At 43.1% G+C, this 24,847-nt stretch overlaps 2 protein-coding genes across 2 annotated transcripts in view; one reads left to right on the top strand and one right to left on the bottom strand.

Annotated features, from left to right (window-relative positions):
• Positions 1-3,549: 3,549 nt before the first annotated feature.
• On the bottom strand, positions 3,550-4,786 carry LOC123390832. Its single transcript, XM_045075666.1, has 2 exons — positions 4,641-4,786; positions 3,550-4,539 (listed from the first exon to the last, which is right to left on the bottom strand). Exon 2 carries the CDS (start codon positions 4,502-4,504, stop codon positions 3,689-3,691), a length of 816 nt encoding a protein of 271 aa, XP_044931601.1. The 5' UTR covers positions 4,505-4,539; positions 4,641-4,786; the 3' UTR covers positions 3,550-3,688.
• Positions 4,787-23,777: 18,991 nt separating this feature from the next.
• Positions 23,778-24,847, top strand: part of LMNB1 (lamin B1) — a 51,588-nt gene continuing 50,518 nt past the window's right edge. Inside the window, exon 1 of the mRNA XM_004737438.3 lies at positions 23,778-24,443. Coding sequence (XP_004737495.1) covers positions 24,085-24,443 — 359 coding nt within the window. The 5' untranslated portion in view covers positions 23,778-24,084. The remainder of the gene's footprint in view (positions 24,444-24,847) is intronic.

Raw genomic sequence — 24,847 nt, 5'->3', positions numbered from 1 at the left:
TGGTGAGAGTTGTTACTGTGGGTTCACATGAACACTCATTCACTGAACCACTGAGAGACCTCTAGGAAATGTTTGAAATTCTCATTTAGCAGGGGAAGTTGGTCTTAAAAGACATCCTTAGGGAAAGGTAAGCCTATGAATTTTTCTTTTTTTTTTAATTTTTATTTATTTTGGGGAGGAGGGGTAGGAGAAGCTGACTCCCCACTGAGCAGGGAGCAGAATGTGGGGCTTGATCCCAAAAGTCTCTTTGGACCTGAGCCAAAAGCAGATACTTAACCAACTGAGCCACCCAGGTGCCCCATATGAATTCTTTTAGTATCTTCTCTTGTAAATAATTCCTTGAAGGATAAAGAACACTAATTAATTGGTGGATGGGGTAGGAATCAATAAAAGGATGTTCTAGTTAGGTACAGATTGGAACTCTAACCAAATCAACACATTTAGTCTTCCCCAGACAGCCCCCTGTTTTAGGCCATTTCTTTTGGGGCACAGAAAAGATCAGACAAATTCCACCCATGCCCTTGATGGAGATTTTTAGGTACAGCTAGATATTGCTGTTTGCAGAAGAAAAGGAGGGGCAAAACCATTCAGTTCATTTTCATGATAGTGATCATGAAGAAGACACCACAGGTGTTTACTAGGATTTTAGTTTAATGGGGAACACACCCTGAGTGTCAGACAAAACCAAGATTGCTGGTTTCATCTGAACTTGAGAAGCCGGAGTCTCCCTGGGTATAATGATGCTGTCCTGCCTCACATTAGACAATATGCACCTGTGAAGTTCTTTGAGCATTGACTGGATCCATGAGACCATATCAGCCAGCCCAGAGAAGGTGCTGGAAGAGGACACCACACTCTCTGGCTGCTACTGTAATCTGCATGCGTTGCTAAGAGTTCAGCTCCATTTCCTGCTCTCTACATTTTCTTTGAAATTTCACTGCCGTCTAATGACTTAGGACTTTTACATCCTGAGTAGGTCAGCGTGAGCATTTGTATCTGGGGCTCAACCAGAGAAAAGTCTCTCATTTGGTTATAAGAAACTGAATGGTAACTTTTAGAGAAATTCATAGTCTCTTGTGTGATGTTGGGATTCTAAAAGGAAGTCGAACAGACACTTTTTTTTTTCCAGCCATTCTTTACTCAAAAAAAAAAAAAAAGAAAGAAAAAAAAGTTTAGTGTTTAAGTTAACAGGCCCCACATTTTTCTGCAAATTCCTCAAATCATTTTCTAACACACAGCTTTAACTTACCTTCAAATTCCAAGCATGTCAGTTGTGGCTATTCTGAGTTCTTGTACTCCAGCAAGGATAGAATTAGCCAGAACATGAGCCGGTGATCTTCAGTTTACCAGAAACCATAAATCCCATGTTAGCACTGAAGTAACATCCTGTTAGACATGTATATCTTTTTATGTTAAATTCAGTTTTTCTCTGGTTACAAGTGACCAAAAAAACCCAAACCCAAACAAAACAAAACAAAAAACAAAAGAAAGAAAAAGAAAAGCGAGAGAGAGAAAGAGTTTAAGCCAAAAACCAAGGGGTTGAGGCACTATGGGAGAACTCTGGAGGATCTCCTCAGTGCACGGAAGAGGGGCACCAGGCCTTGGGAGGGCAGAAGCAGGGTGTCTCTGGGGACCTTGCTGAACAAGAACACCTTCAGAGACTTTCTCCATAGAGTGCTTGCTGCCTCAAACATTTCTAGATCAAAATGTCCACTTTCTGGGAGAGAGACACTCACTGTTCCTTCTTTGCTCAGAATTCACCTCTGGCCCAGTCAACCTTGATGATAGGGTAGAACCAAACAACTGAAGCAAGACTTAGGAGAACCAAGAATCCACTCCAGGGGCGCCTGGGTGGCTCAGTGGGTTCAAGCCTCTTGCCTTCGCATAATCTCAGGGTCCTGAAATCAAGCTCCGCATCAAGCTCTCCACTCGGCGGGGGAGCCTGCTTCCTCCTCTCTCTCTGCCTGCCTCTCTGCCTTGTGATCTCTGTATGTCAAATAAATAAATAAAATCTTAAAAAAAAAAATCCACTCCGGTGGGCTCTGTGGAGGCTTTCAGAGAGAAGGGGGCTGTCCACTGCCACCCATGCACCGACTTTAATACTGTAACCACATAGTATGGTTAAAGGCAAACCTTGGTTATTTTCCATTGTAGAGTGATGAACACATTGAATGATGCATTCTTTCCTCATATTTAATTTTGTGACTTCTTTTATTAATTAAATGAGGCCTGGTGCAGTAATAAGAGGCAGACATGTGACTAGTGGAAAATCCAGGATGAATCTGTCATCTTGGTACGCAATGGGAGATATGTGAGAGGCAAAAAACTGGCAATTGCTATGAACACACAGACAAGAACCAATTTCTTATTTAGTTGGGTTTTTAAGTAGAATGTAACTTTTGGGGTGCCTGGGTAGTTTAACTGGCTGACTCTTGGTTTTGGCTCTGGTTGTGATCTCAGGGTCATGGGATCAAGGCCTGTGTCAGGCTCCATGCTCTCAGAGGGGAGTTTGCTTGAGATTCTCTATCCCTCTCCCCACCCTGCCCCTCCCACTGCTTGTGTGTGTGTGTGTGTGTGTGCTCTCTCTGTCTCTTTCTCTAAAATAAGAATAAAGAAAATTGTAAATAGAATTTAACTTTTAAAAAAGGCCCAAAAATATATCATTATTGTGATATGTCATAGGTGTTAATTGGCTTCTCGTCTTAAATGTGTGTATCTATATAGATGCAGGCATGTATTTTCTGATATCATCGTACTTCATCACATCCAAACATTATGCTATCTATAGTCTTTCTAAATATGTAAATGAAAGACCATCATTAACTGTGTCTAAATTATGTACATGTAATTATAACTGTTGGAGTCACTATTTTGGTACACTGTCTGTATTTCTATGTCTCTCACTAATGCCCTAAGTCTCTTTTCCATGATGTATTGGACCTCACACAGCAAACGCAAAACCCAGGTGGAAAGATGGAGGAAAGGCTTTTCTGGAAGGTCAGAGGACTACTCATTATGCCTTGGGTGACCCCCCGGGTTGGACAAACAGTTGGTTGTGTCAGTCCTTCCCTGTCCTCAGCTCATGGTGTTGTCAGAAATTACAAAATGCAGGCCAAACATGCACAGATCAGCTGTCTGCCTGGTTAGTATATTATTTTCATTTCTAGAGAAGCATATGAGCAAATATTTCTCCCTCTTCTAGAACTCAGTATATATGGAAATCCTGAAAATTCTCATTCCAGACTGCAACAACTATTCTATTTCCTATGAATCAATGAAGATATCATCTGTTGAACTATTGATCATCCTACCCCATAAGCTGGGTTTTTTGTTTTTTGTTTTATCTTTTTAGAGTCCTCTAAAAAATAAACTCTGGGGGATATTTTCCTTCTTGTCATTATTCAGGAATGGAAAAGATGCCTATTTTACTCCCTTTGTCAACCTCAGCCCACAGACTGTGAAAACACATTAGTCACTCAATTTACACTTCTAAAGGAAAACAAAACACACACACACACAACTAACAAAGTAAGCTCAATGGTTCTCAGATCATCAGATGTTTCCAAATAAAGTTTATCAGTTTGTATCTCAACTGCCATACCCAAATTCCTAAAAACCCAAGGTAACAAAACAAAAGAAAGGGACCTGTGCTCTTGTTGGAATCAGCAGCATTCACAGGGCAGGCGGGTCATGGAGCCCTTAGCCAGGCTCTTCCATGTTCCCCCAAAGAAGCAAGGCTAATCTCTTTAGCCTTTATTTCTAGTGCAGCCTTTGTTTCTGCCTCTTGTTCTTGAAATATTTTCCAGGAAAGCATAGGAGATCGTGGTTTGCAGTCAAGCAGTCCTGAGTTCCACTTAATTCCCCAGACCCTTGGCTGTGAGGTCTGGACCCGTTCTGGCCTCATTCGCTCTGTCCTTAAATGGAAAGAGGCAACCTTTGCTCCCCGGACTGCGGCAGAATGATCAGCAATACCTACTGTTCTGGTGGAAGAGTGATTACAAAAGAGATTCCCCATGACACTGAACCAGCAGCTCTCCCTCGTTCCACACAATCCTGCCACTTGAGTCATTTTTTTCAGAGGATAGTTGCCATGGGGAGGGGATCCCACTCCGACATTCCTCATCTGGGTTGTGACACGGAGAAATGCCTTGTGATGTGAGCTGACATTCCGCCTCAGGGAGGCTGGAGGGCCCAAGGTTGTCAGAATCCGTGGCCTGTTTTCCTTATCTTTCACCGTGGTGTACCGTACAAATATTCTCATTTCCATGCCAAGTGTGAGTGCCTGCGTAGGCCTGTGGGAAACCTCGTGCACCTGTAGACTAGCATAGGCAGCAGTCTGGGGAGCAGTGGACAGTACTTCTTCACCATAAATGTCCGTATCTCCTGTGATCCAACAGATCCTTCTCAGGTCCATGAGGGGCCACATGCAAGACTGTTCACCATGGCCGGCATCCGCAGAGGCAGGTGCTGGCAGTGGGTGCCAGACACGGGCGGTGTCCACCATGAAGTCCCACGGATTAGATGTAGACACAGCAAGACCTTGTTCAGGGAATAAAGAAACAGAGTGAATGAGATCTACAACCTGAGAGCACTTATACAAGTGTATCATTGTATACAAAATGCATACATTTTATACTTACACAGTAAACAAAATAATATACACTAAACATCTGGAATGGTTGCCTATAGGAATTGGAAAGAAGAGTGGAGAAGGGAAGTTACAAGGAATGGAGAAATGGGTGGCTAGATAGATAAATGAATGAATGAATGAAGAGCTAGGGCCCTATACAGAGTATTTGGGGTTATGATTGACTTAGCCCAGGGGCACCTGGGTGGATCAATTAATTAAGCATGTGATTCTTGATTTCGGCCCAGGTCATAATCTCAGCATTGTGACATTGAGCCCCACAACAGCTCTGCACTCAGCACAGAGTCTGCTTAGGATTCTCTTTCCCTCTCTCTCTTGCCCTTCCCTCCACTCAGGCATGCATGCTCTCTCTCTCTCTCTCTCAAATAAATGAAATCTTTTTTTAAAAAATGGGGTGCCTGGGCGGCTCAGATGGTAAGTCATCTGCCTTTGGCTCAGGTCATGATCCCAGGGTCCTCAGATGGAGTCCCATATCAGGCTCCCTACTTGGCAGGGAGCCTACTTCTCCCTCTGCCTCTGCCTCTCTCTCTCTGTCTCTCATGAATAAATAGGTAAAAATCTAAAAAAAAAAAAAAAAAAAAAAAAAGATTGACTTAGCCCAATGCTTCTGTATTCCTAAATGAAAAATAATTATCATTATTTGCGTTTGTGTGATCTTTAAAAAATTGGGAGGCAACTGTTCAGGTTAATGTAAACATTTCCTTGGAAGCCACCAAGAATGGAAATTAATAGCAATTTAACAAAAGTTAAATGTCAAACTAGGAAGGAATAAATATGTTTGTCACCTGTTTTCTCTATAATAATTATAGAAGAGTGATTTGTAAAGAGGCCATTACTTTGAATTAAGATACTAAAATCACAAGGTGGATTACATTAATAGTTTTAAAGAAATGCATTTTTTGATATTGAAAGATCGCTGGGTGATCTACAAGGCCTAAACTTGTAGTTTTCATGCAGATTCGTTAGAATGGTAGGGGGTAGTAGAGAGGGTATTTTTCCTTAGCCAATTCTGTTTTGCTTGCCTTACCCATGCCAAAAATGAGAAGCTGTTAGACTCTTCTGATTTCCATCCCCTATTTCTTTCTTGGTCAAAAATATCTGAGCACGGTGTCTACAATCATTTTGGAAAACAATTTGGTTTGTCTCGAAGGTGGCTCTCCAGCGGGGCACTAGGAAAGGAAGGAGGTGCTATTTTGGCTGACCCTGGAGGTCTGGGTCAGATTCGGACAAGTGGAAAGGACACTGCAGGTGGAGGGAGGAGCCTGGGGATAAGAATGAGCAGGGCAAATTCAGTCACCTGTCTAGAAATGAAGAGACTGTCCCCATCACAGCTGCGGGGCTGGCCATGCCCAGGCTCCCAGGGCAGCTCAGACCCTGCAGCTGTGGGTGATTGAGCACAGGGAGCCTTCTGGGGTGCTGTCCTACACCGGGTGGGCCAGGAGCCCACAGCTTCTCATGAAATCTAGTAGATTAAAACAGAAGGCCCATTATATCCAAGCACAGTTTTCATTTTTTTTTTTTTTTAAGATTTTATTTATCAGAAAGAGAGAAGGGGAGAGAGCGAGCACAGGCAGACAGAATGGCAGGCAGAGGCAGAGGGAGAAGCAGGCTCCCCGCTGAGCAAGGAGCCCGATGTGGGACTCGATCCCAGGACGCTGGGATCATGACCTGAGCCGAAGGCAGCTGCTTAACCAACTGAGCCACCCAGGCGTCCCACGGTTTTCATTTTTACCAGGTAATTTTTAACCTCCTCCTGTCAGGGCTGTAAATTTCTGGGTGAGGGTGTCTATCTCTGTGGCATTCTTATTTGTTCCCTTCTATTTCTTTTCAGTGGTGAACCCCTGATGTATTTCAAACCCGGAGACATTTGTGTTTCTCTTGTCCCTGATATAGCCGCGTAATATGTTATGAAGGGAAGAGACTAGTTACCCATTAGATAAGAAGAACAATCTGTCAGTTCCCAAAAAGGTTGCAATGTTTAGCACCAAGTGTCAAATGCTTTAAAGTGAAAATCCTAAATGCTATGAAAAATTGTTAACTGTTTTGTTGAGGTGTCAGTCAGATACAATACAATCCCCCCCCAAATTGTATAAATCCAAAGGTTTTTGGTATATTACATTCTTAATATTTTAAATTGTGGTAAAATATATATAAAAAATCTTGTCATTTTTCCCTATTTTTTTAAAAAGATTTTATTTATTTATTTGACAGAGATCACAAGTAGGCAGAGAGGAAGGGAAGCAGGCTCCCCAGTGAGCAGGGAGCCTGAAGTGGGGCTCGATCCCAGGACCCTGAGATCATGACCTGAGCTGAAGGCAGAGGCTTTAACTCATTGAGCCACTCAGGCACCCCTTTCCCTTTTTTTATTATGATTCCGGTTAGTTAACATACACTGTAGTACTAGTTTCAGGTGTAGAATTTCGTGATTCAACACTTACATACAACACCCAGTGTTCATCACAGTGAGTGCCCTCCTTAATCCCCATCACCTATTTAACCCAGCCCCCGCCCCCACCTTCCCTCTGGTAACCACCAGTTTGTTCTCTACAGTTAAGTGTCTGTTTCTTGGTTTGCCTCTGGACACCCTGCCCACGTTCATTTATTTTGTTTCTTAAATTCCAAATTTGAGTGGGTGTCTGGGGGCCTCAGTTGGTTAAATGTTGGACTCTTGATCTCAGCTCAGGTCTTCACCTCAGCTCAGATCTTGATCTCAGGGTTGTAAGTTCAAGCCCCTTGCTGGGCTCCATGTTGGACACGGAGCCTAGTTAAAAAAAAAAAATTCCGCATATGAGTGAAATAATATGCTATTTTTCTTTCTCTGACATTTCATTTAGCATAATACTCTAGCTCCAGCTATGTCATTGCAAATGGCAAGATTTTGCTTTTATGGCTGAGTAATATTCCATTGTGTATACATGTGTGTATACATAATGTACACACACACACACACGCACACAGAGACATATATATATATATATACCACATCTTCTTTATCCATTCATCAGTCATGGACATTTGGTCTCTTTCCATAATTTGATTATTGTTGATAATGGTACTATAAACATCGGGGGGGTGGTGCGTGTGTCTTCTCGAATCAATCTTTTTGTATTCTCTATAGGGTAAATACCTAGTAGTGCAATTGCTGGATCATAGAATAGTTTTGATTTTAACTTTTTGAAGAACCACCCTACTGACAAACCTTGGCGTTTTATGTGTACAATTCAGTGCTATTAGTTACTTTCATGATGTTCTGTAACCATCACCACAATCTATGACCAACTCTTTCATCTTCCCCAAACATGGTACTGAGGATATCTTATACTAAAATTAGGCTTAGTTGGGAAGAGTTTTGTTTATAAAAAAGGGTCTTTAACGTCATCATCCTCTGCCCCACAGATCTGCATGGAACATGTTTGGACAACCCCCTGCTGCCTATTTGCTCCTGGGCTGGGGGGAGCAGCCTGGGGCTCAGTCCCTCCCCAAAGGCAGTTTTCTGCTTTGCTCATCTCCATGCCTGAAGGTCACAGCTGGAGAGTTTCTTTTTCTTCTGGAGATCACAGGGGTGAAGGAAACTGCACCAGAAGCCTTCAGACGCAAGCCCTGTATTTTGTACCAGAGTTGCTCTAACCATTCCCTCTATCTCTGTCCCCTGTTCCTATTTCCAGTCCCCTCACTTGCATTTGTGTGTTTAATGTACTTTATTTTGTTTTCTGTTGTTTTTCTATATAATTGTGAAATGCCTCAGTTAATTTGTACTCCTGCACTTTTAACCATGTAAGTTATCTAGGCCTGGACCTAGATGAAGGGATAAGGCTTCCCTTCCTTCTTTCTAGATCATTACTGAATCTGGTCTTTCCCCCATATATCCCCCTGGACACACCTCCCTGACTCACCTTAAGGAAAAAATACACACATGGTTCTTTACTAATGCTCTTACCTTCAACTACATGTCTTTTGTGAGCAGTGTATAGCTTATATGAGAAACTGTATTCCCTGGTTCCTCTCTTTTTAATTCTAAGTCACTTTCCCACTGTATCCCTTAGGGTTCCTGGATGCAAGCACAGAACCTGATTCTCACTTATGCAGAAAAGGAGGGGACTGAAGACCATCAGGTAATTCACAGGATCATGGGATGGCTAGAGCCCTAGGCTAAAAGAAGCCACTTGCCAAGGATCCCAGAACCTCTCTGGGAAGGTCATTGTTGCCGCCCAGGAAGGGTAGATTCTGTAGCTGGAGCTGTGATCCCCACCAACACTGCATATAGGCTGGTGTTCTGTCCCCGCTGCCTTTGGAAACTGGACGCAGCTACCTGAACAAATCTGCCACTCTTTCACTGCTTTGCGTCAAGTTCTGGGGCTGGTGCCTCTGCCTGGCCAAACCTAGGCTTGCAAAAGAAATGGTTGGCTGGTTGGCTTTTTTAGCATCTAGAATAGGAGGAAGACCCTATCTCTTGCTAAGACTCATATGGTGAGGAGTTCCCCAAATGGAGGAAGACAGTTCAGAGGGTGAGAACCCAAAAAAGTTACAAGTCTTCCCTACAGGTAGGAAGCATCTGGTGTTCTGTACGGGACGGAGTCAGAGCTTAATTTTCTCCCATTTCAGAATATTTGAAAGTGAAGTTTGTTGCTCTCCCTTTCATTCTGTTACAAAAATGAAAAGACACTCTTGGACAATTTCTTTTAGCAGGTTTGTTTAGTAAGGCAAAAATTCTGACATCAAAACCTCATGGTATCCCTGCCCCCACCCCCCATAAAAAAAAAATTTACACTGCTATGTTTGAATTTTTTTTTTAAGATTTATTTATTTATTTGTCAGAGAGAGAGAGAGACAGAGAGCGAGCGAGCACAGGCAAAAAGAGGCGGAGGGAGAAGCAGTTTCCCTTCCGAGCAAGGACCCCGATGTGGACCTCGATCCCAGGACACTGGGATCATGACTTGAGCCAAAGGCAGCTGCTTAACTGACCAAGCCACCCAGGGGTCCCTATACTGCTATGTTTGAAATACAGCTATGGAGCAAGTCTTTTTCATAGTAAGCTTAACTGAAGCTTATCTCCAATATTCTAATCATCTTATTTTGAGCCAATATTTACATTTTATAATTTTCAAAGCTCTTTTTCTACCGCCTTTCATCCTTTATGTGGACACTGTTAGATTTTCTTTAAAAAGTATTTTGCTTGTATTACTATAAGGTAGGAAAAAAAGAAAAAAATAAGCCAGAATAGGAACAAAATACAGAAAAACAATACTGTTGTTATTGTAACTAAATCCAAGTAACCTAGTAACAAGGATTTTTGTTAATGAAACATCAGTTTATCCACAGTGCATTATTTCTCAGGTAAGTAGGTAAGTAGACTTGTTAATAGTAAACAAATCTATATTTGTTTACTAGTTAGAAGTTTCACTCTTTTTATTCCACAAAGTCTCAAAATCTTAATCTGCTTCACCGATGTCCTATTTTTCTGACATCTTTTATTAGTGATGACATTTGCGTTGTCATTGCTGCCTCATACCAAAGTTACTTCTCACCATTTCCTGTGGATTTATGGTGAAATGTACTATATTTACTTAATGATTTTATATCCCACTGCTGTCCCCCAAACCCCATTTAAAGAGGTGAAAAGAGACTCAGTGCAGGAACTAGGTGCTTGCGTATCCTTAGACAATTGTCAATTACAAAACAGATTGGATTACCAACCTAATGATTTTCTTGGGCAGAGATGTTTCCAGTAAAATAACAGGCACCAGTGAAAAGAGAGCATTGCTGGTGGGAGGGGAGACGAGGTGATTTGTGCAATTTCCTTTAAAATTTTAGAAGTTCATGGTCCGGGCGGCTGCCGAAGCCTATTCTTATCTCTTGCTAGGAGAGGCAAACGATTCTGACCTCTCCAAGCTAGAGGATGCAGAAAGAAGCTGGTGCGGTAGAGGAAAAGGGAGGCCAGCCAGATGGTGGAGGCATGGAGAGTAGGGAGGAGTAAGGGTGAGGGTTGGGGTGCTAATTAGCTTTTCTTGTCTCACCAGCAGTCTGTGGCAAGCAGATGGCTACACCCTTAATACTACCCTTTTCCTGGCCAGCATGCAGTAGTGGTTGATCTTGTGGTCAGGCAGAGAGTGTGCATTTTTTTTCTTTGCCCTCTTCAAAATGTGGAAGTGGTAGAGGGACATGCAAAGCAGAAATCTAGGTTTAAGTATTATAGGATCTAAGAAAAATAGATCTCCTCTCCTTCTATCTTTTGCAAGATGCCCATTAACTAGGTGCCAGTTGATGTTTTGAGAACATTATCTGAAAGTCATGTATTCTTTCTATTATAAAAATCAATCCAAGCCAATCAAAACATACCTGAATATTTAAACAATAATCAATAAAATGATAAAAACTGGCTAAGAAGTCTAAACTCAAGAGGCATAGCATGTGTTTGGAGAGAGGTTGGCTTACAGATAATTATAAAAAGATTCAGGCGAGCCCATGTCAGAGGTCCTAACATTGGCTTTTCCTTACATACTCTGTCAGTTTCTCTGGGGTGGGAACTGTGTCTTGATTACTTTGTGATTTCTCTAGAGCTAGCTGTACGGGCATTCACTGAAAGTTTGTGAAAGAGAATCAAATTCTAGTAAGTCAATCACTACATGTGCTATTTGTGTAGATGTTGACTCTCTGCCAAGATAAACGTTAACATGACAAAGTAAAACCGTTAACATTTTGAAAATGCAGTGTTGTAAGGGGCACTGATTTTTCTCAGGTCTGGTATAATGTTTTACACGCTAAGTGGAATAGACGCTTTTAAAATTGGGAAGCAAAAATTCTAATATCTCTTTTTGTAGAGGAAGGAAGCGGAATAAATACTTACTGAGTCCTGAATAAGTACCAGATAGACTGTGTGTACATTAATGTAGTCAATTCTGTTAACATCCCTGTGAGGCAGTTCTTTCTCTGGTTTTTACAAATGAGGAAATGGAGTTTCACAGATGTTAAGTAACTTGCTAGAGGTCACACAGCACGTGACTATGCAGGATTCACACTTGGATATTCCTGATTCTAAAGCCTGCACTGTCCTGACTTTATGCTACCTGAACCCTAACATATCTTCATTGGTCCCGCAAATATTCTCGGTTTTATTTGTCTAGCGATCAGTCAAATCAGTGCCTGAAATATTCTCTGTGGTCTTTCTCTCCACCCGTCCCAATGGCAGAAAGAGATCAGGCATCTTGGTCTTCAACTGCTTAATCTCCTAACTGAAATCATTTGGGGACTTTTAGAGACAAATTTGAGGGAAGTAGTGTATTTCTCTATTTTCTGGTGATCCAGAACAGAGCGCTAATCCTGATTCTAACATGCAATCCTGTAACTCCCTTCCACTGAATTTCCAAGCTTTCACATTTCCTTGTGCTTGCTAATACATGATACACATATCTTATTCTTGTGTTTGATATTTGTCCTATTGGCTGAATATCTTTTAGATGTCACAGCATATCTGATGTTAACCAGATTCCATTTGGGGTGGATGAAACATCTATGGTTTGCTTTCTCATAGCTTTAGCAGGCAACACTCTATTTAAAAAATATCCATTTAAAAAAATGCATTTTCAAACAAGTGGTTCATTTCCTGAAATTTCTTCAACAATAATCATGATCAAATTTGGAGGAAGCATGTGAGATGACATAGTAAACCTGAAACTGAAATAGGCTATTGGTATTTAAGGAGAAAAAGCTTTCCATTGCCTGTTATTATTTATGACACTTAGTACTATTTTATCAATAATAAGTGGTGACTAAAATAAATGTTGCAGATCAGATTCTTACCTTCAGACCAGAATAATAAAAAAATAAGTTTTCTAAATGGAAGTCTTACAAAGTTGTTAAATCGTTGTTTGAGACATTTTAAGTGTATCTCTTGGCTCATGACTACCAGTGCCCTTTGCTCAAAGGAAGTATGCAGAAGTGGCTCTTAAATAAAGTAGCTTGTCATGAAATCAGTGAAGGCCAGGGTACTTAGGGCATCTCTTGCTATATATTGCTCTACTCAAATATGGGGGCCTATGGACAGAAAAGTAACCATATTTCATCCTCTGCAGTGTCACCCAAGAATGTTCATCAGCCTTAAAGAGTCTTACGGTTTGGTTGAAATGACAGACCCGAAAGCAATATGCTAGGTTCCAAATGACTGCTCTAGATGATAACGCCACAGGAGTTCATAGGAGGAATGACTTTAAATATTTGGGGGTGAAGCCCCCATTTTGGATCCATTTTACTTTTGAAAAGAAAAATGCGAGGCTCTCTCCTGTGTGACTTCCCTATGACCATGGAGACCTCTTTTCTCCCTTCCTTGCTTTGAGTTCAGCCCAATTTAAATCCCTTTCAGGAAATATATAGTAAATGACAAAAAACTCAGGGGTCAAGATTAGAGAAGTGAAACCAATTTCTTTTAAATGACAACGGTTTTCTGAAAACCTCGTGGAGCTGATTCAAATCACTACAGGGTGGTTTTTCTAAGGGGGTGTCAGAGCAGAACTTCTCTGCAGTCGTAGATGACATGGCGAGCTGTCTGACCTAGTTACTTCTGGTAGGTAATTGTATATTCACTTATATGGCTCTGGCTGTAACTCAGGAGCCCCAGAGAGACTAAGGGCAGGAGCCGTGTGCTCTATTTCCTGTCTGTTCTCCACGGCAGTGTCTAATAACGCTGTCATCCCTTGAGCTCCTGTGATAAACACAAAATTCTCAAATCTAAAAAACCCCTTAGAGGCAGGAGGATTTCTGTCTTCCCCCACCACAGCCAGTTTAAAAATGAAAAAAACAAAAACAAACTTTAAAAATTTTTAAACAAAGCCCATTTGGCTGAGAAAATTTAATCGAAGTTTAAAATATGTATTATTGAAATGATAGGTGATTTTTGGCTTTTTAAATATAAAGTATAAAATTTGAATACTAGATCTCTTTTGTAAGTCACAATGCTACCCCGGATTCTGATAAGTCCCTTTTTTTATCTCCCTTCTCCTCATCCCCTTATTAAAAATTCCTTCTCCACTCTTACTGAATTAAACTTATGGTGTGCCTTCAGTTTAGAATGTTGTTGTTATTAAAAGAACTCAGGTCCCTGTATTGCTAGAGATCAGTATTTGTATGCCATCGATAGCATGATCAGTGTCTAAATATGCAATCTTACAAAGCAAAATGAATATAATAGTGCAAATCAGAATTTCATAAGTAGAATTTTATTTTTTCTTTATGAAATTCTCAGTTTTGTAGTATTCATATTCCAACATATTCCAATCTGTCCAAATCAAAAATGGCAAAGTACTCTCTACAAGTAACTCGTTTCAGCCTGAACACCTCTGTCTTCATACTCAAACACATCTTATATTATTTTCTTATTTAAAAAATTTTTTTAAAGATTTTGTTTCCTTCTTTGAGAGAGAGAGATAAATGGAGAGAGAGAGAAAATGCACATGGGGGGAGGAGCAGAGGCAGAGAATCTGGAGCAGACTCTATGCTGAGTGCTGAGCCTGACATGGGGCTTGATCCCATGACCCTGAGGTCACGACCTGAGCCGAAATCAAGAGGCAGACGCTTAATCTACTGAGCCACCCAGGCACCCCTTATTTAAAATTTTTTAATTGAAAAAAATAATAAAAAATTTAATTGAAGGGGCACCTGGGTGGCTCAGTGGGTTAAAGCCTCCGCCTTCAGCTCAGGTCATGATCCCAGGGTCCTGGGATCAATCCCCGCATGGGGCTCTCTGCTTAGCGGGAAGCCTGCTTCCCCGCCTTCTCTGCCTGCCTCTCTGCCTCCTTGTGATCTCTGTCTGTCAAATAAATAAACAAAATCTTTAAAAAAAATTTAATTGAAGTATAATTAACATGCAATGTTATATTAGTTTAATGCATCTTTTAAATCTGATCAAGTCACTGTCTTAAAAAAATGACTGTATAAAATTTCTGTCTCCTGAAGAAATCACACAGGTATTAGAGTCCACAGAATATTTAGAATTCAAATAACAAATAAGATGGAAACTTGTCTATTTACAAAAAAATAGTTATGAAGTACATCTCAGGAGTTTAAAAATCTAATCTATAAGAGACCAGAATACATTTATTTTTACTGTGGTAAAATTTACATATAGTGAAATGCACATATTAAGTGTATACTCTAGTGAGCTCGTATAATTGTGTCCATATACCCGTGACCCTATCATTCTAGAAGGTTCTTTAATGCCCCCTTCCAATCAATTCTCCCCCCCTTGGACATCCACTGTTTTGATTTCTTTTAAAAAGATTACACTTATTTGTCCTTGAATTTCATGTAAATGGATCATATAAAATGTACTTTTTCTATTGCTCAATATAATGTTCTGAGATTCATCCACATTGGTGAAGGTATTTATAACTCATTCTTTTTAATTGCTGAATGGTACTTACACCGTGATTTATTTGTCCATTCTCTTGATGGGCATTTGGATTGTTTCCAGTTTGGGCTTTTATTAAAGAAAAAAAACTTTTTATAAAAAAACTTCTTCTGCAAGTCTTTCAGTAGCCAAGTGCTTTCATTTGTCTTGGGAGTAGAATTGCTGACCTGCAGAATAGGTGCATTTTTAATTTTATAAGGAAAAGCCAAACAATTTTCTGAAGTGGTTGTACTCCTATCAGCAATATAGGAGAGTTTCAGTCGCCCCTTTACTCAACATATATGCAAATAAGAGAGGTCCCTAATTACTTCACAATGTCATGTCTTTTCAGAGACTTTAACAGAATATTTCTGGTAGAATTACATCCCAGGCACTCATATTCAGCATTCATAAATACATACATTTTATGCAAAATATAGAGTCATCTAACATTACAGAATAGTTCTATTCCTGAAAAATTGGTTCCTCTCATGCTGTCCTGACCTGTGGGGATTAATTCATTCTCCAGACACTTGTCATCAACCTCACTCCTTTGGACCTACATCATTCATAGCTTGATTGATTCACCTACTTTTTTGTGTATATATTTCATTTAAGATTCTATTTACTTACTTGAGAGAGAGAGAGCGAGCGAGCGAGCGAGGATGCATGAGCAAGGGGATGAGCAGAGAAAGAGAGAGAAGCAGGTTCCCTGCTCACTTGGAAGCAGGGCTGGATCCCAGGAACCTGAGATCATGACCTGAGCTGAAGGCAGACACTCAACCAACGGAGCCACGTAGGCACCCCCTGTATATTTCATTTCTACACACACAATACCTTTATTGAGAGAACGAATCACACTTCACACTTTAAAACTTTGTTTCATAGGATGTAGTGTAATGCCTTGCATACAGGAGTTACTCAACAAAATTTCCTGCTTAATTGGTTTTTTACCTTAGTTTTGCCTTAGGCAAGGTATCAATGCAATTTGAATAATCTACTTGTTTTAATTGTACGGCAATTTCCTTAATTTTCCATTTTTCTTGACCATGGTAAGCTGGGCCTCAAGTTAATTGTTGACTAAAATCTGCCTCCTTTACCACCTTACTAATTCTTAGTTTCAAGCACTCTGTCCACAGCGTGGTCTGAAATAAAAAGCACACCATAGGAGATTAGGGAGTCCCTCTGGAGTTTCCCTCGAATTCTCCCTGAGGCCTGTGGTTTGCCATTTACAGGTCTGCACAGAGTACTGGATTCATCTTCCATTCCCTGGAGGCTGAAATTCTTCCAAGCACAGCTCAGAGATCATCTGTTTCCAAGAGGTGACTTCCTCCACAGTACAGAAACCTCTCTGGTTCTTGATGCACCTGCATCCTTTTGTTCACGTCTCCTTGTTAGTATCTGGCACTGGGAGGCAGAGTTTGTTTATGATTGCCTGTCCACAGCTGGGCTGTTGGGCTCCTGAGAGCAGGGACTGTGTACATTAGTCACCTGTGTTCTGCATGTAATGAAATCCTCCACAAATGTTTGGTGAATAAATGCATGGATTAATAACTAGACGAATATGACTTTGAGGTATCCTAAGCCTTTTAGAGGTTGTATTTTTAACTTTATGTATGCAAATATGCATGTAAGTAAGCTCTGTGCCCAGTGTGGGGCTTGAAAGCATAACTCGAGATCAAGAGTTGCATGGTCTACTGACGGAGCCAGCCAGGCACTCCTGTATTTTAACGTTTTAAGTTTCTTATTTTTTAAAAAGATTTTACTTTAGAGCTGAGGGGAGGAGCAGAGGGACAAACAGACTCCATGCTGAGTGCGGAGCAGGATGCGTGGTTCCATCTCATACCCTGAGCTGAAACCAAGGGTAGGCTCTTCAACCAAATGAGCCACCAGGCTTTCAAAAATAAGCAAATCTCTGGAGAATTTTGGGCAAGAAAGGAACTGCTTGGGTTAATTCTCTCTCTCTCCTTTCATGAGGTAGACACATACTGTTTTTGTTTTTCCAGCATTCCTTCATCACTTTTTGGCACGCATTCCTCATTCTTTATGGAACCCATCCCATGTGGTTTGGTGATGATAGCCTTGACCTCCGAGACTCCCCACACGCTGCTTATCAAAGTCGTGGATTTTGGCCTAGGCATGACTGGTCAAAGGATATAGTAATTGGTTCAGGGCTGACGACCAGAACAATCAAGCAAATCAGTTTTCCTGAGATTTGTTATATTGCAATCTACTAGGAGAACTTAGGCTTGCCAGGCCCAGAAGCCAGCTTTTCCCCCTTGTGGGGAAGAGCTTGTATTGGAAAAAAGTTACCAGTGGAGAACAGCCACGTAAGAGATGTAGGGGGCCATTTGGTTTTGGGGATTGCAATCTCCTAGTGGCCTGGACAAATTTAGATTTATACTTCAATCACATTCAAGTTTAATACCCCTCACATTTTTCATTTTCATACTTCCAGTCCTTCCTGAGATTGAGTCTAAATTCGGGGATTTTTTAAAGTGTCTGATCCACCCCCCTTTTAAAAACATTGTATTTATTTGACAGAGAGAGAGAGGAGAAGCAGGAGGAGCGGCAGGCAGAGGGAAGGGGAGAATCAGGCTCCTTGTCGAGCAAGAAGTCCAACTGAGAACTCCATTCCAAGATCCTGGGATTGTGACCTGAGCTGAAGGCAGCTGCTTAACTGAGTCACCCAGGCACCCCTACCTAGGCAGATTCTTAACTGCTGTAGGGAGAGTCGCCTGCTTTTTGGTTTTGCTGTTTCTACTCTGTACAGGCCTTTTCTAGATGTGAGTTCTTATGATTCTGGAGCACAATGGCCTCTGTCACTTTTGCCCCTTGTGCTTCTGCTGAGTTGTGTACTGTTCCACCATGCCTCGGGTGACCTGTTCACCTAGGTTGGTCTGCGGGTTCCCTCTCCCACTGTTCCCTCTTTCAATCTGTTGGCTTTTTTTTTTTTTAAACCTCCTCAACATCCTTCTAATGGGACATAGGGAAGATGTCTTAGGATTCTCGAAAGAAACAGATTCAATATTATATGTATATATAGACAATTTTAAGGAATTGGCTCATATGACTGGGAGGTGAGCAAGTCCGAAATCTGCAGGGTAGGTCAACAGGTTGGAGAGCCTTGTTGAGGCTCAAGGCTGAAGGCTGTCTTCTGTTAGAATTTCATCTTGCTTTGGGGAGGTCAGTCTTTTGTTCCTTTCAGGCTTTCAGTGGATTGGATAAGGCCCACCCACATTACACAGGGCAATCTACTTTACTCAAAGCTCATTGATCTAGATATTAATTTCATGCATGACAACCTCACACAAACATCCAGATAATGTGTGACCACATATCTGGGCGCTGTCATCCAGGTCTGTTCAACACACAAAATTAACCATCACAAATGGCTAGCCTCTTCTGCCTACATTCATTCCTCGTATTTCTTCTCCTACCCCTGTTGCCATTTTCCCCCCCTAGGCTGCTAAATACCATGGTTCTAGAGAAGGCTGGTCTTGGATTCTGCTCTGCTGCAGAGAGATGGAAGAAAATAGGGAATGTTATTGTGAGGCAAAAACCATCTGTATTCTTGGATCTTCAACTCCTACCCTCCACTCAGCTCAGGGGTGGGACAAGAGATGGTGACTCCCACAAATCGCCTTCCTTCCCCAGTCAAGAGGCTCTTATTGGAGCAGAGGTAGTAGGGATGGGAAGACGGGATGGAGGGGATTCGTTCAGCCAGACTACCTTTCTTTTAAAATCTTTTCCTCTACCTATTTCAAAATTATTAAACTTTAAAACTGAGAGTGGTGTTATTGTCTTTAGTCCTGGTTTTACAATGCCATCCTGAGAAGAATGGTACCCCAAAATTGTGGTAATGAAGAACACGAAGACATCTGGTTGAAAATTCATTGTTTTATTCTAGTACATCAACTATGAAAATATTATTTTCCTTTTTCATCTGTTGTCTTGAATTCAGATGTAGGGTCAGGAAACAAAGATTTTAGATGAGAAAAGTCTCATCTCTATAGTTTGAAGTTAGATGAATACATTTAAGTGTTACTGAGTAGGGATAAAACCATCCATCAAAGACTAAAGCCTTCATCATGAGAAAGAAAAGCCCTTAACTTTTGAGCAGGGTCAGTTCCAATCAGAGTAAACAGCTGAATTCTGTATAAATAAGTCTTACACGTTGACTTTAGACTTTCTTATTTTTACCACTCTAAAGGTAAAGAGGTAGAATACAGGAGGAAGGGTCATACTTTTGTAGGATGAAAAAAGAGGAAATGTTGAAAACCAGATGCATAAATACTGGTTTAAGAAATGCTTTAAAGATGACTTTTATAAGTAAAGTAGCATTATGGTCATATTTTGGCATGAAATAAAACTGAAATGCAAGAATGCAAATTGGTTTCTCCTTTTAACTAAATCTTAAGTTATCACTAAGACAGAATCACTGGGTTAAAAGAACTCTGCCAATTCTACTTTTATCAAATATCCGGATCTTAATAGTTTAGAAAACAACTTGGAGCAGTATATAAATTTCATGCAGCTTTGCTAAGAGAATGATGCTTTAAAAAAAATTATTTATTTTTATTTTTTATAAACATATATTTTTATCCCCGGGGTGCAGGTCTGTGAATCGCCAGGTTTACACACTTCACAGCACCCACCCCAGGACATACCCTCCCCAATGTCCATAACCCTACCCCCCTCTCCCAACCCCCCTCCCCCCAGCAACCCTCAGTTTGTTTTGTGAGATTAAGAGTCACTTATGGTTTGTCTCCCTCCCAATCCCATCTTGTTTCATTGATTCTTCTCCTACCCCCTTAACCCCCCATGTTGCATCTCCACTTCCTCATATCAGGGAGATCATATGATAGTTGTCTTTTTCCAATTGACTTACTTTGCGAAGCATGATACCCTCTAGTTCCATCCATATCGCCACAAATGGCAAGATTTCATTTCTTTTGATGGCTGCATAGTATTCCATTGTGTATATATACCACATCTTCTTTATCCATTCATCTGTTGATGGACATCTAGATTCTTTCCATAGTTTGGCTATTGTAGACATTGCTGCTATAAACATTCCAGTGCACGTGCCCCTTCGGATCACTATGTTTGTATCTTTAGGGTAAATATCCAGTAGTGCAATTGCTGGGTCATAGGGTAGTTCTATTTTCAACATTTTGAGGAACCTCCATACTGTTTTCCAGAGTGGTTGCACCAGCTTGCATTCCCACCAACAGTGTAGGAAGGTTCCCCTTTCTCCACATCCTCGCCAGCATCTGTCATTTCCTGACTTGTTAATTTTAGCCAGAGAATGATGCTTTTGAAGATGATAAAGACACCTTTAAAACTCTTATGCTCTTTTTAAAACACAAAAATAAAAATTAATTTGAAAGGATGCTGGATATTTCAACCTTCTGAAACATGATTTATTGTTATGCTTTCATGATAACTGGAAATAGTATTAACTTTGCAAAGTGTATTAAACAGAAACACTGTGGCCTTAGTAGAAGACCATGTATTATTTCTTCTTGCATTTAGTTAGCAATCATATATTAAGGAAATACCACTTAGCAGCCCTAAGTGAAGCCCTTGTACTTCAGCCCTAGATAGCCCATTTGTTTGCACAGTATGCTCAGATCTCACTCCTCTCTCCCCACACAAATTGGGTTACTGTAAGATTTCCATATCTCCTTCCTTTCTTCCTGCCTCCCTATCCCCATCCTAGTCTGGGCCCCTCTGCCAGGTATGATAGGTATCTTGTATTGTGCTGTCTCAGATCCAAACGATATACAGAAAGTAGGGCAAATGTCCAATAAGTTGTCTCTAGGTCATGAAGTAGCTTTGTGCTGTGGGGGGAGTACTGAAGAGGGAAACAATGTCCCGGCAAGTTGAGTCTTGGTGGAGATATATATACACATATTTGTGTGTGTGTGTATATATATATATATATATATATATGCACACGCACACGCACGCGCACACACACAGCTCAACCAATAATCAGAACATGTGCTTTGACAAGAAAGGGAAGGTTTAAAGGAAAAATAGGGCAGCACATTTGAAATCATGATTGCCCTTATAAGTGAAGAAGCACTATCACCAAACTTACATACTATTTGTTACCTCTTTTCTAATTAATTGGGGAAAACGTTGGCAGTGATGGGATTACAGGACTTAGTTATTTAAATCTTTTTTTTTTTTTTAAGATTTAGTTATGTATTTGACAGAGAGACAGTGAGAGAAGGAACACAAGCAGGGGGAATGGGAGAGGGAGAAGCAGGCTTCCTGCTGAGCAGGGACCCAGATGTGGGGCTCATTCCCAGGACCCTGGTATCATGACCTGAGCCGAAGGCAGATATTTAAGGACTGAGCCACCCAGGGGCCCCTATAGGGCTTATTTAAATGAAGAGGGCTGGACAAACTTATTATGAAAGAATAGAGGGAAAATACTTCGGGTACAGGGCTAGGCATGGGAATAGCCAAGGGAATAAGGGAAGTGTATGTTTAGTCTGGCTAAAAGATTTTCTATTTTTCCTCCCATTTTTTAAAATTGCTTTTGATTGGAGACAGAATTACTGCTAGGAAGAATTACTAGAGGTGTCTGGGTGGCTCAGTCAGTGAAACATCTGCTTTGGGCTTAGGTCATGATCTCGGAGTCCTGGGATGGAGCCTTGCACCTGGTTCCCTGCTCAGCAGGGACTCTGCTTCTCCCTCTCCCTCCGCTCACCACTGGTACTCTCTCTGTCAAATAAATAAAATCTTAAAAAAAAAAAAAAGAATTACTACTCATCCTAGATTATATATTTAAAATTTAATCTTTACAAGCCCCCCTGCAAGGTAGGAATCCATTTTCCTCTGAGGAAACCAAGGAATAACTTCCATTAGTCACACAGCTAACAGTAGCAAATCTTCAACTGTTTGACTCCAGTGTCTTTGTCGTTTCAGATAAGAGCACATAACCTGAGTCTTCTACACATAATCTGAAATTGAGGGATTCTATCAAGAGAAAGCTTCATGGGCGTGAGAGTAACACAGATAATGCCCGAAATCACTTCACATCCAGTTCGAACACTTCAAAAGTGGAAAGAAAATACTTAAAAATTCAAAATATTTTTTAAAAGGCTGAGGCAGACGGGAGTATGGTGTGAAAACCAAACTCTGTAGCAGAACGGCTGGATTCCATCACCTCGGATCAGCACTCACCTTCCTTAGGTCTCATTCCGTCACCACTAATTTGGTTTTTCAAGACCTTAAGTTATTAAAATTGTCTGAATATTTCCTTTTCAGCAAACACCAACTTCAACTCTCAGCGTAGTATTTTAGATAACAGGGCAGAAAAGAGAAGCATCAATAAGGCGATCATCTTCACTCCGGGTGCCCAGATATCGCCCCAGGGTGATACGCAGCCTGGTGCCCTTCACTAATTCTTATGTACATGACTTGATTAATATTTAAAGAACATTCTGGTCTTCATTACTACCATTATTAAGGTAGCTAACCTGTCATTACTCTACAGATGGGCTCCTACTAGGTTGTGAGGTGGCCTAGATTATAGTTTAAGGGCGAAGCTCTGGAGTCAAAATGAAACTGGGTTCAAATGCTATCCTGCCCCTCCCAGGCAGCCTTAAGGAAATTCGTCTATTAAATGGGTGAATTCTCAAAGGCAAAAGATACAGTTCCCCCACCTCAAAGCGGCCGCATGTAGGCATAACCCACGAAAAGCCCGGTGCAGGGCACAGTAAATTCCAGCAAACGTCAGCCTGAGCGCGAAAACTTTTCAAAGCGATAACGGACATTGTACTAGCCTTCGTTGTCAGTTACATTTGAAGGATCATTTTTTTTTTTCTTAAGAAGTCATTTCTACTTAAATTTACACAAGTTTAGATTTTGATGCATTGGTTTTTAGTGCAGCAAAACAATTAGCCGCTTGTACGGGTTCCTTTACACGTTAATGTCACTTGCGACTCCCAAGTCAGGGTTTCTGGCTTTTCTGCGGGCTCGGTCGCTTCAAGACACGCAGGCATACGTCGGTTTGACAGCGAGGAGGTGTTGGCATACACCGTTTTCCCTCCGAGAGAAAAAGAAAGGTTTGCATTTGGCACCGGCACGCAGCGGGTTTTGAACCTCGGACACCAGAGCCCATTACGTAACTCTACAGCGGTCAGGCCTCCGGTCGGCTTCCGAGCCCTCTCCGCCGGGCGGGTATAAGATTACAACGTCCGCGGTCGTCCTGGCCTCTAGGAGCTTTGCGTGTGGCTGTTATGGCCGTTTACGTTTGAATTTCCCTGAACCGCTGGGTGGGGGCGGAGGCGCGGACCCGCCCCGGAAAACCTCCGGGCTTCTTCCCGCCACCCGCAAGCCCGGCCCCTCCGGGGGTCCTCGCGGGGTGGCGGGAAGGTCCGGCCAACGCTGGGCCCTGGACAGCCAGGCCAGCAGTCCCAGGCGCCCCACTCCGCCTCCCTCAGCCCTTCCCCAGCCACGCCCAGCCCCGCGCGCCAGGCCGACGGTTGCCCGAGGCCCAGATTTTGAATTTACAGGCCCGGCCCCCGAGCCCCGGACCGCGCCGCGGGCTCCCTATTGGCCGGTGACGGTCACGTGGAAGTGGCGGGAGGCGCCGGCCATGTTGGAGCGCGCAGCGCCACTGCTCGCGCCACCTCCGCCCCCCGCCGCCCTCCTCCCTCCCCCCCCTTCGCCCCCCCCCCCCACCCCGCTGCTCCGCGCCGCCTGAGAGGAAACAAAGTGCGGCGGGCGGGAGACTCGGCGGCGGCGGCGGCGCGCGGACCCTGCTCGGCCTTCCTGGTCACCCTCGCCCCGAATCTTCCCGAGTGTGTGTGTGAGTGTGTGCGCATTTTCTTACAAAGGGCATTTTACGGTTGATTGGCAGTCTTCTCCCTTTGCCCTTTGTGCTGTAACCCGGCTCCCGCCAACCCAGGTGCTTCTCCCTTCCCACGCCGCCTTCTCCGCGGGCGCGGGTCGTCGGCTTGTGACTTCGGTCCCCGCTTCGCCCTCTGCAGCCCTCTCCGCTCTGCTTCGCCCGCCAGTCGCCCCGCCGCCCGCCATGGCGACCGCGACCCCCGTGCCGCCGCGGTCGGGCAGCCGCGCCAGCGCCCCCGCTACGCCGCTGAGCCCCACGCGGCTGTCGCGGCTGCAGGAGAAGGAGGAGCTGCGCGAGCTCAACGACAGGCTGGCCGTGTACATCGACAAGGTGCGCAGCCTGGAGACGGAGAACAGCGCGCTGCAGCTGCAGGTGACGGAGCGGGAGGAGGTGCGCGGCCGCGAGCTCACCGGCCTCAAGGCTCTGTACGAGACCGAGCTGGCCGACGCGCGACGCGCACTCGACGACACGGCCCGCGAGCGCGCCAAGCTGCAGATCGAGCTGGGCAAGTTCAAAGCCGAGCACGACCAGCTGGTCCTCAAGTGAGTGCCCGCCTGGCGGCCGCGTTGGCTCACAAAAGGGGCGGGGGGCGCCGCTCGGGGGCGGGAGAGCCTGGCCTGGTGCCTACGCCCTTCGGAAAGAGGATCGACTGTTTCTTAACGGGGACAGGGGTCTCAAAGGGGCCTCGAATGGTAGCGACGGCGCGACCAGGATGCACATTTTCTTCTCCCGGCTACCGAGCAGGACCGGGCGAAGCGCGCACCTGAGGCCTCCAAGGAGGAGCGGCCGGCTTGGGGCCTTGCGCCCGAGATCTGGAAGGGTTCTCCGGCGGGGCTGCCCGGCGGGCCCCAGGTGCGGGGTGGCGGCGTCTCGGCGCGCGCTCGAGTGCGCGCTCCGGTTTCCGGCCGGGCCGGAGACAAAGCCGCTGGTGGGTTTGCGGGGCCGG

Source organism: Mustela putorius, unplaced genomic scaffold, assembly GCF_011764305.1.
Source record: "Mustela putorius furo isolate JIRA1106 unplaced genomic scaffold, ASM1176430v1.1 tig00000145_pilon_pilon_pilon, whole genome shotgun sequence".
Taxonomy (NCBI): Eukaryota; Metazoa; Chordata; class Mammalia; order Carnivora; family Mustelidae; genus Mustela; species Mustela putorius.
This window is presented reverse-complemented; position numbering and strand designations above follow the sequence as displayed.